Source organism: Oratosquilla oratoria, chromosome 14 (assembly GCF_046742065.1).
Source record: "Oratosquilla oratoria isolate Oo_2021 chromosome 14, ASM4674206v1, whole genome shotgun sequence".
NCBI lineage: Eukaryota > Metazoa > Arthropoda > Malacostraca > Stomatopoda > Squillidae > Oratosquilla > Oratosquilla oratoria.
The window spans coordinates 18,374,994-18,389,651 of record NC_134790.1 but is presented as its reverse complement, the minus strand read 5'-3'; the positions used below and the strand labels follow the sequence as shown (position 1 = coordinate 18,389,651).

General features: G+C 38.5%; 2 protein-coding genes across 14 annotated transcripts in view; one reads left to right on the top strand and one right to left on the bottom strand.

Moving 5' to 3' along the window:
- The window catches only part of LOC143032765 (uncharacterized), a 41,866-nt gene extending 31,659 nt beyond the window's left edge, over positions 1–10,207 (top strand). For all 13 annotated transcript variants that reach the window (XM_076197769.1, XM_076197767.1, XM_076197766.1 and 10 more), the window contains one exon: positions 9,910–10,207. The gene's annotated coding sequence lies outside the window, so the exon portion shown is untranslated. The remainder of the gene's footprint in view (positions 1–9,909) is intronic.
- The window catches only part of LOC143032593 (uncharacterized), a 31,546-nt gene extending 20,010 nt beyond the window's left edge, over positions 1–11,536 (bottom strand). The window contains exons 1-2 of the mRNA XM_076197460.1: positions 11,517–11,536; positions 6,744–7,492 (exon numbers count right to left, since the gene is read on the bottom strand). Of these exons, the coding sequence (XP_076053575.1) occupies positions 6,744–7,492; positions 11,517–11,536 (769 nt within the window). The remainder of the gene's footprint in view (positions 1–6,743; positions 7,493–11,516) is intronic.
- Between the last annotated feature and the right edge of the window lie 3,122 nt (positions 11,537–14,658).

Here is a 14,658-nt window from a genome sequence, read left to right as displayed (position 1 = left end):
TAGCCAAAAAGGAAAAGGCATAAAATCACTCGCACCCATTCCACCCCTGAATACACTCCACACCCCTCCACCCTCCCTGTTATCTTAGCACCTCCTGGATGACGGGTCATCCCTGCACCTTGTCCACTGCCCTGGGTCAGAAGCAGTGTCGCAAGACACAGCACATCCACAGCAAGGCTGCTTCATTGAATAGGTGAACCCCCCTCTCCGTACCCCCATGCACAAAAGGAGAAGATGGGGGAGAAATCCCTTCAGGCTGCGTCAAATTTTGCTCACACATACTACCTCACCCCCCACCCCCATGCTCATTCCACCATATGCATCACAACCTCTTTGTCTGTTGTTGTTAATGTACATCAATCTTCCTTTCCTATGCTTTGTACCTCTCCATGTCTATTTCTTGCTTTAGTACAGTTTGGATGAGTATATGGTCACTCTTTCCAGTTGGTGTCTTGTAATGGATTTTGTCCATAATTTCAGGTTCTTTTGTAAATATTTAATCTAGTTTCTATGTATATGTATGTATGTGTATATGCATGCATGTGTATATGCATATGTATGTATGTGTATATGCATATGTATGTATGTTTATATGCATATGTATGTGTATATGCATATGTATGTATGTGTATATGCATATGTATGTATGTGTATATGCATATGTGTGTATATGCATATGTATGTGTATATGCATATGTAATGTGTGTACATGTATGTGTATATGTATGTGTACATGTATGTATGTGTACATCTACATTGTGTGTGTGTACGGGTATATGTACATGTGTATGTGTACATCTACATTGTGTGTGTACGGGTATATGTACATGTGTATGTGTACATCTACATTGTGTGTGTGTATATGTATTTACCTAGTTGTATTTTGCGGGAAGGGGAGCTATGCTCGTGTTGTCCCGCCATTGTATCTCTGTGTCTAGTTTGCTTTTAAACTCGTGAATGGTTTTTGCGCTTACTATTTCATTATCCAGTTTGTTCCAAGTGTCTAAAACCTGTGGAAAACTGTTTTTCTTCAGTTCTCTTTTATAGCTATGTTTTCTTAATTTCCTTCCATGTCCTCTTGTGTTTCTCTTGTCCCAGTTTAGTAATTCTTCTCTATCAAGTATCTGTGCCTTTGATGATTCTGTAGATGGTCAGTAGGTCTCCTCTCTTTGCTCCAGTGTCGGTAGCTCCAGTTTAGGCAATCTCTCCTCGTATGATAGGTTTGCAAGTGCAGGTGCCATTTTTGTAGCTGCTCTTTGGATTCTTTCTATTTTCTTTGTTCTTTTTGGTACTGGGGGACCACAATGTCGCCGCATACTCTAGTCTAGGCCTTATCAATGTAACCAATATTTTTTTTATCATGTCTTCGTCCAGGTAAGCAAAAGCCACTTTTATTGATCTTAGCAAGTTGCAAGTCTCCCCGACAATTTTGTTAATCTGTGTATCATAGGGCAAGGTGCAGGGATGACCCGTCATCCAGGAGGTGCTTAGATGAGAGGGAGGGTGTGAAGGGTGTGGAGTGTATTTAGGGATGAAATGTGTGGGAGTGTTTTTATGCCTTTCCCTTTTTGGCTACCTCCCTTGTAAGGGGGAAAAAGCCTTGGTATATGAATGTGTGTGTATCATAGGACAAGTTGTTTGTGATATTAACTCCCAAGTCTTTTTCGGATCCTACTTTACTTCCTTGGTTCCAATTATATATTTTCTTGATATTGTGGTTTTGCTTTTTCCAAACTCCATTATGCTACACTTCTTAGTATTAAAATCCACTTCCCATTTCTGACTCTAGTTCCATACCCTATTCAGATCTTTCAGTGCTTCACAGTCCTTATCAGTTTCTACTTTCCTTAACAGTTTGGCGTCATCAGCAAAGAAGCTCATGTAACAGTTCACGCCCTCGTCCATATCATTCATATAGATAGGAAACATTATTGGAGCCAGTACAGATCCTTGCGGTACTCCACTGATCACCTCTTTCCAATCTGAATATTTTTCTCTGAGTACTACTCTCATCTTTCTTCGAGTCAGGAAGTCCTCCATCCATTTTAGTTGGTTCCCTCGTATTCCTCCAATGTGTTGGTTTTTTCTAGTAATTTTCTGAGTGGTACTTTGTCAAATGCTTTTTGAAGTCTAGGAATGCACAATCAGCCCATCCGTTTCTTTCTTGTACTATGTCTATTAGTCTTGAGTAGAAGCATATCAAGTTTGTGGTGCATGATCTACCTTGTCTGAACCCGAATTGTCTTGGGTTTAATATGTTATCTTGCAGGTGTTTTACCCATCTATTCTTGATGATTTTCTCACAAATTTTGGCTATAGTGGTTGTTAGTGATACTGGTCTATAGTTGGTGGGTTCTTCCTTGTTTCCTCCTTTATATATTGGTACAATGTTAGCATTTTTCCAGTCTAGGTATCTTTCCTTCCTTGAGTGAGCTATTTATTATGTATATTTTGTCCATTAGCTCTTTCCATTCTTTTAGAATCCAATTTGCAATTCCATCCAGGCCATGTGATTTTGTGGCGTCCAATTTTGATAGATGTTCTGATATTTATTTTTGTGATGTAAATTCACTCATGTGGGGAGAATGTTTGTCATTATCTACGTCCCAATTTTGTATTTTCTCTCTGGTGAAGACAGATTTAAAGTGGTTGTTCATGATTTCGGCCATCTCTAATTCTTGTGTGTATTGTATATTTTCTTGGTGTAGTTTCACTAGTTGCTGTTTGGTTTGAAGTTTACCATTTACATACCGGTAGAATAGCTTGGGCTGATCTTTGCATTTATCTATAATATCCTTCTCATGGTTCCTTTTCTCCTCTCTTCTCACATTAATATACTCATTTGTGTAGTTTATATAAATTTGTTTTTTGTCTTTTCTCCACCTTTTCCAAGCTTTGTCTCTTCTGTCTTTTGCCTCACTGCATCTTTTGTTGAACCAACATTTAATGTACGCTCTCGCTTTTGTCTTGGTACATGCCTGTTTACCCCTTCATTGTAATTATCCAACAGTATGTTCCATTTCTCTTCCACTGTTGTCTGTTCCATATAGAATTTTTCCCAGTTTGCATTCTGGAAGAAGAACGTCTTTAGTTTTGCAAAGTCTGTTTTGTTGTACATCAATCTTCCTTTCCTATGCTTTTCGCTCCTCTTGATCTGTATTTCTTCCTTTAGTACAGTTTGGATGAGTACATGGTCACTTTGCAATTGGTGTCTTGTAGTGGACTTTGTCCACTATTTCAGGTTCCGTTGTAAATATCAAATCTAGTTTTGATGGCTCTTCATTGTTTCAGTATCTTGTTTTCACTGACCCACTGGGTCATTGTGTACTCCATGGTCATGTCTAGCAGTACATTGCCCCACACGTCATCTCGTACTGTCATGTTTTCCTAAAAAATTTCTTTGCAATTGAAGTCTCCCATAATTACTAGATTGCCCTTACCCATTAGTATATCATTTAGTGATTTTCTTGTATCTTAGCATTTTTGTGTTTTTGTTTTCTTTCCAAGCATTGGTTCTTGGGGGCACATAGGTCGCCACAAACTTTCTACTTTTCATATTCTTGCCTTGGACTTTTATCATGACGAGTTCAACATTATCTTTGCCCTGTGCAATTTTTGTCACGTTTAGGTCTTTCTTGGCCAAGAACATGATTTCCCCTCCCTGCTTTTTGTCCCTGTTTCTTATCCAGTAATTGTATAGCCCTTGTCCAATATCAATAGATGGTATTTCTCCTCTTAGTTTAGTCTACAATTCCCATTATGTCTGGTTTTTCTTCTAACAGATAATCATTGAGTTGGTTCAGACCTGAAATTAATCCGTCAATGTTAGTATAGGCCACTTTTAATTTTCTTCCTTCTCCATTATCTTTTCTGTCCTTGGTTTTTTCGTTTTGATGTGCCACTGTTTCAATCTCATGTCGATTACTCTCCAATGGAATTCTTTGCATTCTGTCTCCGTTCTCAACAAGTTTTTTTTCCTTTGCTTCTTTTCTTAGTGACTTTTCTTTTTCTAATTCCTCAGTACTCATTTCTCTTTTTATCCATATCTTATTGTACTTTTCACTCTTTGCCAAATTGCCTACTTTTTCAAAGATGTCTTCTACCAGCTATGACCATAATTTTATCTTTAGAGGTCGATTTCTATCTTTAGAGTAGCAACCGATTCTGTGTGTCTCTTCTAAGTCTATGCTTGAATCTCTCCCCCCCAATTTCATGGTCACTAGCACCAGAAGTCTGATTTCAGCTGAAGTACGACTTCTGCTGAAAGTCAGACATTTGCTGAAAACGGGTCAGGTCAAGTGTAGTATGCTACCTTTTATTATAATTTTTCCTCAAATTTAGCCCCCCCCCCAAAAAAAAAAATAAAGTAAAGTGCAAGAGTAGTGATAAAATAGTCTAGTCAATTGAAACGCCTAACTAACCGCTACTAAGTAAAACTGCAAAAGTCGTGCTTCTGCTGAAGTACGATTTCTGCTGAAAGTCAGACTTCTGCTAAAAGTCAGACTTGAACAGAAGTCAGACATTTGCTGAAAACAGGTCAGGTCAAGTGTACGTATGCTACATTTTATTATAATTTTTTCTCATTTAGCAATATCGTTCAATTCCCACAAAAAAAAAAAGTAAAGTGCAACAGTAGTGATAAAATAGTCTAGTCAGTTGAAACGCCTAACTAACAGCTATTTAGTCAAACTTGGCAAAAGTCGGACATCTGCTGAAATTGGACTTCTGAAAGTCTGCTTTCAGCTGAAAGTCGTACTTAAGCTGAAAGTAAGACTTCTGCTGAAAAGCCACTTCAATAGAAGTCAGATATTTTAATATAATTTTTCTTCTAGATTTACCAATCTCATTCATTTCACAAAGAAAAAAGTAAAGTGCAGCAGTAGTGATAAACTAGTCTAGTCAATTGAAACAGCTATTAAGTAAAACTGCAAAAGTCGGACATATGCTGAAAAAGTCGGACTTCAGGTGAAGTAAGAGTTCAGCTGAAGTAAGACTTCTGCTGGAAATCAGACTTCAACAGAAGTCAGAGATTTGCTGAAAACAGGTCAGGTCAATTGTACATATGCTACCTTTTATTATAATTTATTCCTCAAATTGACTAATCTCATTCAGTTCCCACAAAAAAAAAAAAAGGAAAGTGCAACAGTAGTGATGAAATAGTCTAGTCAATTGAAACGCCTAACAGCTATTAAGTAAAACTTTGCAAAAGTCGGACTTCAGCTGAAGTAGGACTTCAGCTGAGGTAGGACTGCAGCTGAAAGTTGGACTTCTGAAGTCGGACTTCTGCTGAAAGTCGAACTTCAGCTGAAGTCGGACTTCTGCCGAAGCAAGACTTCTGCTAAAAGTCCGACTTCTGTTGAAGTCGGACATTTGCTGAAAACAGGTCACGTCAAGTGTACGTATGCTACATTTTATTATATTTCCCCCCTCAAATTTGGCAATCTCATTGAATTCCCACAAAAAAAAAAAGTGCAACAGTAGTGATTGAATAGTGTAGTCAATTGAAATGCCTAACAGCTATTAAGTAAAAGTTTGCAAAAGTCCGACTACAGCAGAAGTCGGACTAAGGCCGATTTCTGCTGAAGTACGACTTCTTACAAAGTCCAACTTGAGCAGATGTCCGACTTTTGCAAATTTTACTTAATAGCTGTTAGATAAGCGTTTCAATTGACTAGACTTATCAATACTATTGCAATTTTTTTTTTTTCTTCTGGGAATGAAATGATTGCTAATTTGAGGGGAAAAAATATAATGAAAGGTAGCATACGTACACTTGACCAGACCTGTTTTCAACAAATGTCTGACTTGTGTTGAAGTCGTACTTGAGCAGGAGTCGGACTTGAGCAGGAGTCGGACTTGAGCAGGAGTCGGACTTGAGCAGGAGTCGGACTTGAGCAGGAGTCGGACTTGAGCAGGAGTCGGACTTGAGCAGGAGTCGGACTTGAGCAGGAGTCGGACTTGAGCAGGAGTCGGACTTGAGCAGGAGTCGGACTTGAGCAGGAGTCGGACTTGAGCAGGAGTCGGACTTGAGCAGGAGTCGGACTTGAGCAGGAGTCGGACTTGAGCAGGAGTCGGACTTGAGCAGGAGTCGGACTTGAGCAGGAGTCGGACTTGAGCAGGAGTCGGACTTGAGCAGGAGTCGGACTTGAGCAGGAGTCGGACTTGAGCAGGAGTCGGACTTGAGCAGGAGTCGGACTTGAGCAGGAGTCGGACTTGAGCAGGAGTCGGACTTGAGCAGGAGTCGGACTTGAGCAGGAGTCGGACTTGAGCAGGAGTCGGACTTGAGCAGGAGTCGGACTTGAGCAGGAGTCGGACTTGAGCAGGAGTCGGACTTGAGCAGGAGTCGGACTTGAGCAGGAGTCGGACTTGAGCAGGAGTCGGACTTGAGCAGGAGTCGGACTTGAGCAGGAGTCGGACTTGAGCAGGAGTCGGACTTGAGCAGGAGTCGGACTTGAGCAGGAGTCGGACTTGAGCAGGAGTCGGACTTGAGCAGGAGTCGGACTTGAGCAGGAGTCGGACTTGAGCAGGAGTCGGACTTGAGCAGGAGTCGGACTTGAGCAGGAGTCGGACTTGAGCAGGAGTCCGAATTTTGCTAATTTTACTTAATAGCTGTTAAGCGTTTGAATTAACTAGTTTCACTACTATTGAACTTTACTTTTTTGAAATTGAATGAGATTAGTAAATTTGAGAAAGTAATTATAATAAATGGTAGCCTATGTACACTTGAAATGACCTGTTTTCAGCGAATTTCTGACTTGTGCAAGTCTGACTTTCAGCACAAGTCTGACTTTCAGCACAAGTCTGACTTTCAGCACAAGTCTGACTTTCAGCACAAGTCTGACTTTCAGCACAAGTCGGACTTTCAGCACAAGTCGGACTTTCAGCACAAGTCGGACTTTCAGCACAAGTCGGACTTTCAGCACAAGTCGGACTTTCAGCACAAGTCGGACTTTCAGCACAAGTCGGACTTTCAGCACAAGTCGGACTTTCAGCACAAGTCGGACTGTCAGCACAAGTCGGACTGTCAGCACAAGTCGGACTGTCAGCACAAGTCGGACTGTCAGCACAAGTCGGACTGTCAGCACAAGTCGGACTGTCAGCACAAGTCGGACTGTCAGCACAAGTCGGACTGTCAGCACAAGTCGGACTGTCAGCACAAGTCGGACTGTCAGCACAAGTCGGACTGTCAGCACAAGTCGGACTGTCAGCACAAGTCGGACTGTCAGCACAAGTCGGACTGTCAGCACAAGTCGGACTGTCAGCACAAGTCGGACTGTCAGCACAAGTCGGACTGTCAGCACAAGTCGGACTTCTGCTGAACGTCGGACTTCTGCTGAACGTCGGACTTCTGCTGAACGTCGGACTTCTGCTGAACGTCGGACTTCTGCTGAACGTCGGACTTCTGCTGAACGTCGGACTTCTGCTGAACGTCGGACTTCTGCTGAACGTCGGACTTCTGCTGAACGTCGGACTTCTGCTGAACGTCGGACTTCTGCTGAACGTCGGACTTCTGCTGAACGTCGGACTTCTGCTGAACGTCGGACTTCTGCTGAACGTCGGACTTCTGCTGAACGTCGGACTTCTGCTGAACGTCGGACTTCTGCTGAACGTCGGACTTCTGCTGAACGTCGGACTTCTGCTGAACGTCGGACTTCTGCTGAACGTCGGACTTCTGCTGAACGTCGGACTTCTGCTGAACGTCGGACTTCTGCTGAACGTCGGACTTCTGCTGAACGTCGGACTTCTGCTGAACGTCGGACTTCTGCTGAACGTCGGACTTCTGCTGAACGTCGGACTTCTGCTGAACGTCGGACTTCTGCTGAACGTCGGACTTCTGCTGAACGTCGGACTTCTGCTGAACGTCGGACTTCTGCTGAACGTCGGACTTCTGCTGAACGTCGGACTTCAGCAGAAGTTTGACTTAAAAGCTGTTAGTTAAGCGTTTCAATTGTCTAATTTATCACTAAACTTTTTGTGTGTGTGGAAATTGAATGAGATTAAATTTGAAATAAAAGGTAACATGTACACGTCAACTGACCATTTTCCAGCAAATGTGTGACTTCTGTTGAAGTCAATTTGGCAGCCTTCAGTACTTGTTTGACAGACTTGAAGAGAGAAAATTGAAAGACTTGAGGAAAATTTTTGTTGACTTTATGACAGTTTTCAGGCTTCAGGACAGCTTTACAGACCAAGAAATTTTTACATAATTCAGGACTTTTTTTTTTTTTTTTTTTTTTAAATAAAGACTTGACAGTTATTTTTTTAATTTCTTTAAAGACTTCAGGACAATTTGGCAGCCTTCAGTACATGTTTGACAGACTTCAAGAGAGAAAAGTTAAAGATTTCAGGACAGTTTTAATAGGCTTGATGACAGTTTTACAGAATTCAGGATTTTTTTTTATAGACGAGTTTGTTTTTGAAATAGACTTCAGGACAAATTTGCAGCCTTCAGGACATGTGTTGAAGTCTGACTTCAGAAGGAGTCTGACTTTAGAAGGAGTCGGACTTCAGCTAATTTTACTTAATAGCTGTTAAGTGTTTGAATTAACTAGTTTCACTACTATTGAACTTTACTTTTTTTTAAATTGAATGAGATTAGTAAATTTGAGAAAGTAATTTTAATAAATGGTAGCCTATGCACACTTGAAATGACCTGTTTTCATCGAATTTCTGACTTGTGCAAGTCGGACTTTCAGCACAAGTCTGACTTGTGCAAGTCGGACTTTCAGCACAAGTCGGACTTTCAGCACAAGTCGGACTTTCGCTGAAAGTCGGACTTCAGCAGAAGTTTTACTTAAAAGCTTTTAGTTAAGCGTTTCAATTGTCTAAACTATTACTAAACTTTTTTTGTGTGTGGAAATTGAATGAGATTAAATTTGAAATAAAAGGTAGCATATGTACACGTCAACTGACCAGTTTCCAGCAAATGTCTGACTTCTGTTGAAGTCTGACTTGTCGGCAGAAGTATGAATTTCAGCATAAGTCCGACTTTCAGCTGATGTCTTATTTCAGCAGAAGTCAGACTTCAGAAAGCCTGACTTTGGCAGAAGTCAGACAATTTCAAAGTTTTACTTAATAGCTGTTAGTTAAGTGTTTCAATATATTATACTATTTTTTATAACTTGCACTTTAAGTTTTTTAATTGTAGCTTGGTAAATTTGTAATGAAAGGTAGCATACATACTTCTGCTGAATGCTGACTACTTCTGAAGTGTGATTACACGAAGTCAGGCTTGAGAAGTCTTAAGTTTGACAGACTTGAGGACTTTTTTACAGACTTGGGGACAGTTTGTTTTTTAAATAGACTTCAGGACAATTTGCAGCCTTCAGTACATGTTTGACAGACTTCAAGAGAGAAAAGTTAAAGATTTCAGGACAATTTTAGTAGGCTTGAGGAAAGTTTTACAGAATTTAGGATTTTTTTTTTAATAGACTTGAGTTTGTTTTTGAAATAGACTTCAGGACAATTTGGCAGCCTTCAGGACATGTGTGACAGACTTGAAGTGAGGAAATTTAAAAAAAAATTCAGGAAAGTTTTTTATAGACATGACAGTTTTTAAGGCTTGAGGGTTTTACAGAATTCAGGATTTTTTTTTTTTTTTTTTTTTTTTATAGACTTGAGGACGGTTTTGCAGACAAGGGTTTTTTTCAGATTTCAGTACAGTTTTTTTTTTTTTACCGACTTGAGTACAGGTTTTTTTTTAAAGACTTGAGTACAGGTTTTTTTTTTTTTTTTACACATTTGAGTATAGTTTACAGACTTGACCTTTTTTATTTTTTTTTTTAGGCTCGAGGCATTGTGTATGACCCCTTAGAACGGAAAATGCCTAGTAAGGTTTTTTTTAATCTATGATTGTGTTCAGAATCCATTTTGTATTTTGTCCTAATTTATTTGTTTCCATCCTGCCAGGTTACTGGAAGGAATTTCCCCTGTGCCCGCCCGGTGATACAGACACTGACGAATTGTCTCCAGACTACACAAATCGCGCTTGCCTGCCTGCCTACAATCAATGCCTATGCATGTATTTGATTAATTGATATTATAGTTTTTTTTTCATTTATTATCGTGATTTTTTTTTTATCCGACCTAGATATGGACCAAAAGGTCCCCTGTCGGCATGCTCCGCCTTTGTAATCCTTTGAGACACTGGTGTCTTTCTCCTATACGAACTACCAGCATTTGTTAATAAATGAATGTTTGAATAAAATGACTTTTATTCTGGTTGCCAAGTATCTTCCAGTTTGTCCCCAATAAACATAATCACCATCTAGACATTTTATACCTGATGGTCTACGTACACTATAGGGCTATAGGCTAAAATAAGCCCGTGGGAGTGACATTTAACTACCAATTAAAAAAAAAAAAAAAAAATAGTCTGCATGTTCTCTCCACCTAATTTATCTTTTAATGATAGTGTTTAAGAATACAAAAAAAATGAAATAAAATAAATAGAATAAAAATAAATCCCTACCCTCGTCACTAAGTGCGAAACCAGACTAGTACGGTAATCGGAAGTTATAAGATTGTGAAATGATGAGATATAATGACATAGGAAAAATTGCTAACAATTAGAGATTTGGAGAGACTCGTTTGTAATTGATTCCATAAGAGTGTGGTCGTTTGTAAATAATGGCTAGAGCTATTCACTTTTTAAAAATAAAATGTAGCAGACTGCATGTTCTCCACCTGTATATCTTAGTTGCTAGATGATAATACAAAAATTGGTTCCCTTAAGCACAAGGGCACCAATATGCAAATAAAATGACACTAATGAAGGAAGGATGTAGAGGGGAAAAAATTGGTGAGTAGATAATAGTATGGAGTGAGAGGGTAGCATATGGAATTGATTGGCAAGAAATTGGATGTGAAAGTAGTGGCTGGAACTACTCGTGGACTAAAAGTCCAACTAGTATATAAATAAAGGACACATGTCAAAGCATGTCTGAATACAACGGGAAGACAGGCGAGAGAATGAAATATATATATATATAGACAAGGGAAAAGGCATTTGTGAAGGTATAACGTTAGAAAAATATATATAATAAATAATGGGATATTATAAAAAAAAAATTGTTTTTGAAAACGATAGTACATTTTACCATCGTATGGAAGGAAATAATTGGAATGGAACCATGCGAAAGATTATATTTAATTGTTAGTTTTTGTTTATTAGTATATACGTACATTGTATAATTGTCAAGTTGTATTTTTGTTTTTGGATGTATTTTTTTTCTTGATATGTATATAATTGAATGTTTGTTTCCTTTCCCTACATATGTGATATTTGGTCAAGCACACAGGAAGTATTTGAATACAAGGTAAAGAAGGCGAGAGAATTGAATAGAGTATACATATACACGAGAGAAAACGAATTTAAGGGATAACGTTAGAAAAAGAAAATATATGCATATACTGTATGTATGTATATATATATATTTATATACTGTATATAAGTATATAGATTTTTCCCCCCACATTTTGTGAAGAGGGTAACAGATTAAGTGATAAATAACTACACAGGACTTTTGATAGACATGAGGACTTTTTAAATACACTTTGAGGACTACAGACTTCAGGACTTTTACAGACTTCAAGAGTTTTTAGACTCTCAGGGCTTTTTAGACGTCAGGACTTTTTAGACTTTGAGGACTTTTTTTTAGACTTTCATGACGTTTTAGACTTCATGACTTTTGATACTTCAGGACCCTTTAGACTTCAGAATTTTTAGACTTCAGGGATTTTTTTTAGACTTCAGGATTTTTAGACTTTAGGGCTTTTTAGACTTTAGGACTTTTTAGACTTCAGGAGTCTTTAGACAAGGATTTTTTTTAGACTTCAGGACTTAGACCTCAAAACTCTTAGAATTCAGGACTTTTGTAGACTTCATGACATGTAGACTTTCAGGACCTTTAGACTTCAGGACTTTTTTATATAGAATTTTCGAACTTTTTAGAGTTCAGGAATTTTTAGACTTGAGGAATTTCCAGAATTCAGGACTTTTTCAGACTTCAGGACCTTTAATACTTCAGGAAGTTATAGAATTCAGGACTCTTTAGACTTCAGGACTATTTAGACTGTAGGACTTGTAGACTTCAGGACTTTTCAATTTTCAGGACTTGTTAGACTTCAGGACTTTCTAGACTTTTAGGACCTTTTTGACTTCAGTTTTTCCCGAATTCAGGACTCTTCAGACTTCAGGAGTGTTTAGACTTCAGGAGTTTTAGACGTCAGGACTTTTTAGACTTTAGGACTCTTTAGAATTCAGGATTTTTTAGAGTTCAGGACTATTTAGATTTCAGGACTTTTTAGACTTAAGGAGTTTTAAGACGGGACTTTTAAGAATTCAGGACTTTTTAGACTTCAGGACTATTAAGATTTCAGTACGTTTTAGACTTCAGGACTTCTTATAGTTGTGGACTTAGACTTTAGGGCTTCTTAGACTTCAGGACTTTTTTTAGACAGGATTTTTTTTAGACTTCAGGACTTTTTAGAGTAAGATGATTTAGACTTCAGGAATTTAGACTTCAGGAATTTAGACTTCAGAATTTTTTAGAATTCATGACTGTTTTAGACCAGAATATTTAGACTTCAGGACTTTTAGAGTTCATGACATTTAGACTTCAGAAAGTCTCAGACTTCAGAAAGTCTCAGACTTCAGAAAGTCTCAGACTTCAGAAAGTCTCAGACTTCAGAAAGTCTCAGACTTCAGAAAGTCTCAGACTTCAGAAAGTCTCAGACTTCAGAAAGTCTCAGACTTCAGAAAGTCTCAGACTTCAGAAAGTCTCAGACTTCAGAAAGTCTCAGACTTCAGAAAGTCTCAGACTTCAGAAAGTCTCAGACTTCAGAAAGTCTCAGACTTCAGAAAGTCTCAGACTTCAGAAAGTCTCAGACTTCAGAAAGTCTCAGACTTCAGAAAGTCTCAGACTTCAGAAAGTCTCAGACTTCAGAAAGTCTCAGACTTCAGAAAGTCTCAGACTTCAGAAAGTCTCAGACTTCAGAAAGTCTCAGACTTCAGAAAGTCTCAGACTTCAGAAAGATACAGACTTCAGAAAGATACAGACTTCAGAAAGATACAGACTTCAGAAAGATACAGACTTCAGAAAGATACAGACTTCAGAAAGATACAGACTTCAGAAAGATACAGACTTCAGAAAGATACAGACTTCAGAAAGATACAGACTTCAGAAAGTCTCAGACTTCAGAAAGTCTCAGACTTCAGAAAGTCTCAGACTTCAGAAAGTCTCAGACTTCAGAAAGTCTCAGACTTCAGAAAGTCTCAGACTTCAGAAAGTCTCAGACTTCAGAAAGTCTCAGACTTCAGAAAGTCTCAGACTTCAGAAAGTCTCAGACTTCAGAAAGTCTCAGACTTCAGAAAGTCTCAGACTTCAGAAAGTCTCAGACTTCAGAAAGTCTCAGACTTCAGAAACTCTCAGACTTCAGAAACTCTCAGACTTCAGAAACTCTCAGACTTCAGAAACTCTCAGACTTCAGAAAGTCTCAGACTTCAGAAAGTCTCAGACTTCAGAAAGTCTCAGACTTCAGAAACTCTCAGACTTCAGAAACTCTCAGACTTCAGAAACTCTCAGACTTCAGAAAGTCTCAGACTTCAGAAAGTCTCAGACTTCAGAAAGTCTCAGACTTCAGAAAGTCTCAGACTTCAGAAAGTCTCAGACTTCAGAAAGTCTCAGACTTCAGAAAGTCTCAGACTTCAGAAACTCTCAGACTTCAGAAACTCTCAGACTTCAGAAACTCTCAGACTTCAGAAACTCTCAGACTTCAGAAACTCTCAGACTTCAGAAACTCTCAGACTTCAGAAACTCTCAGACTTCAGAAACTCTCAGACTTCAGAAACTCTCAGACTTCAGAAACTCTCAGACTTCAGAAACTCTTAGACTTCAGAAACTCTCAGACTTCAGAAACTCTCAGACCTCAGAAACTCTCAGACCTCAGAAACTCTCAGACTTGAGGATTTTAGACCAAGACTTTTGAGATGTAAGGACTTTAGACTTGAGGACTTTTAAGACTTCAGGAGTTTTTCGACGTCAAGAAAATTTGGACTTTAGGACTTTTTTTTCTTACTTCAGTACTCTTTAGAGTTTCAGAATTTTTGACTTCAGGACTTTTGAGATTTGAGAAAATTTTGGGCTTCAGGACTTTTAGACTTGAGGAGTTTTTTTTTTACTTCAGGATCTTTTTATACTTCAGTTTTTAGACTAGGACTTTTTAGACTTCAGGAATTTTTGTAACTTTAGGATGTTTTTAGACTTCAGGACTTTTAGACTTCAGGAATTTTCACACTTCAGGACTTTTTCACACTTCAGGTATTTTTATACCTGAGAAATGTTTAGACTTCAGAATTTTTGACGTTCAGGACCTTTTAGTTTTCAGGACTTTTGAGACAATGATTTTAGACTTCAGGATTATAGACTTCAGAACTTTTTAAAAATTCATGAATTTTAGACCAGAATATTTAAACTTCAGGACTTTAGACTTCAGGACGTTTAGACTTCATGATTTTTTTTAGACTTCAGGAAGTTTTAGACCAGGACATTTAGACTTGAGGACTTTTTAGAAATCAGGACTTTTTAGACTAGGATTCTAGACTTCAGGACTTCAGACTTCAGGATTTTAGACATATTTCTAGACTTAAGGATATTT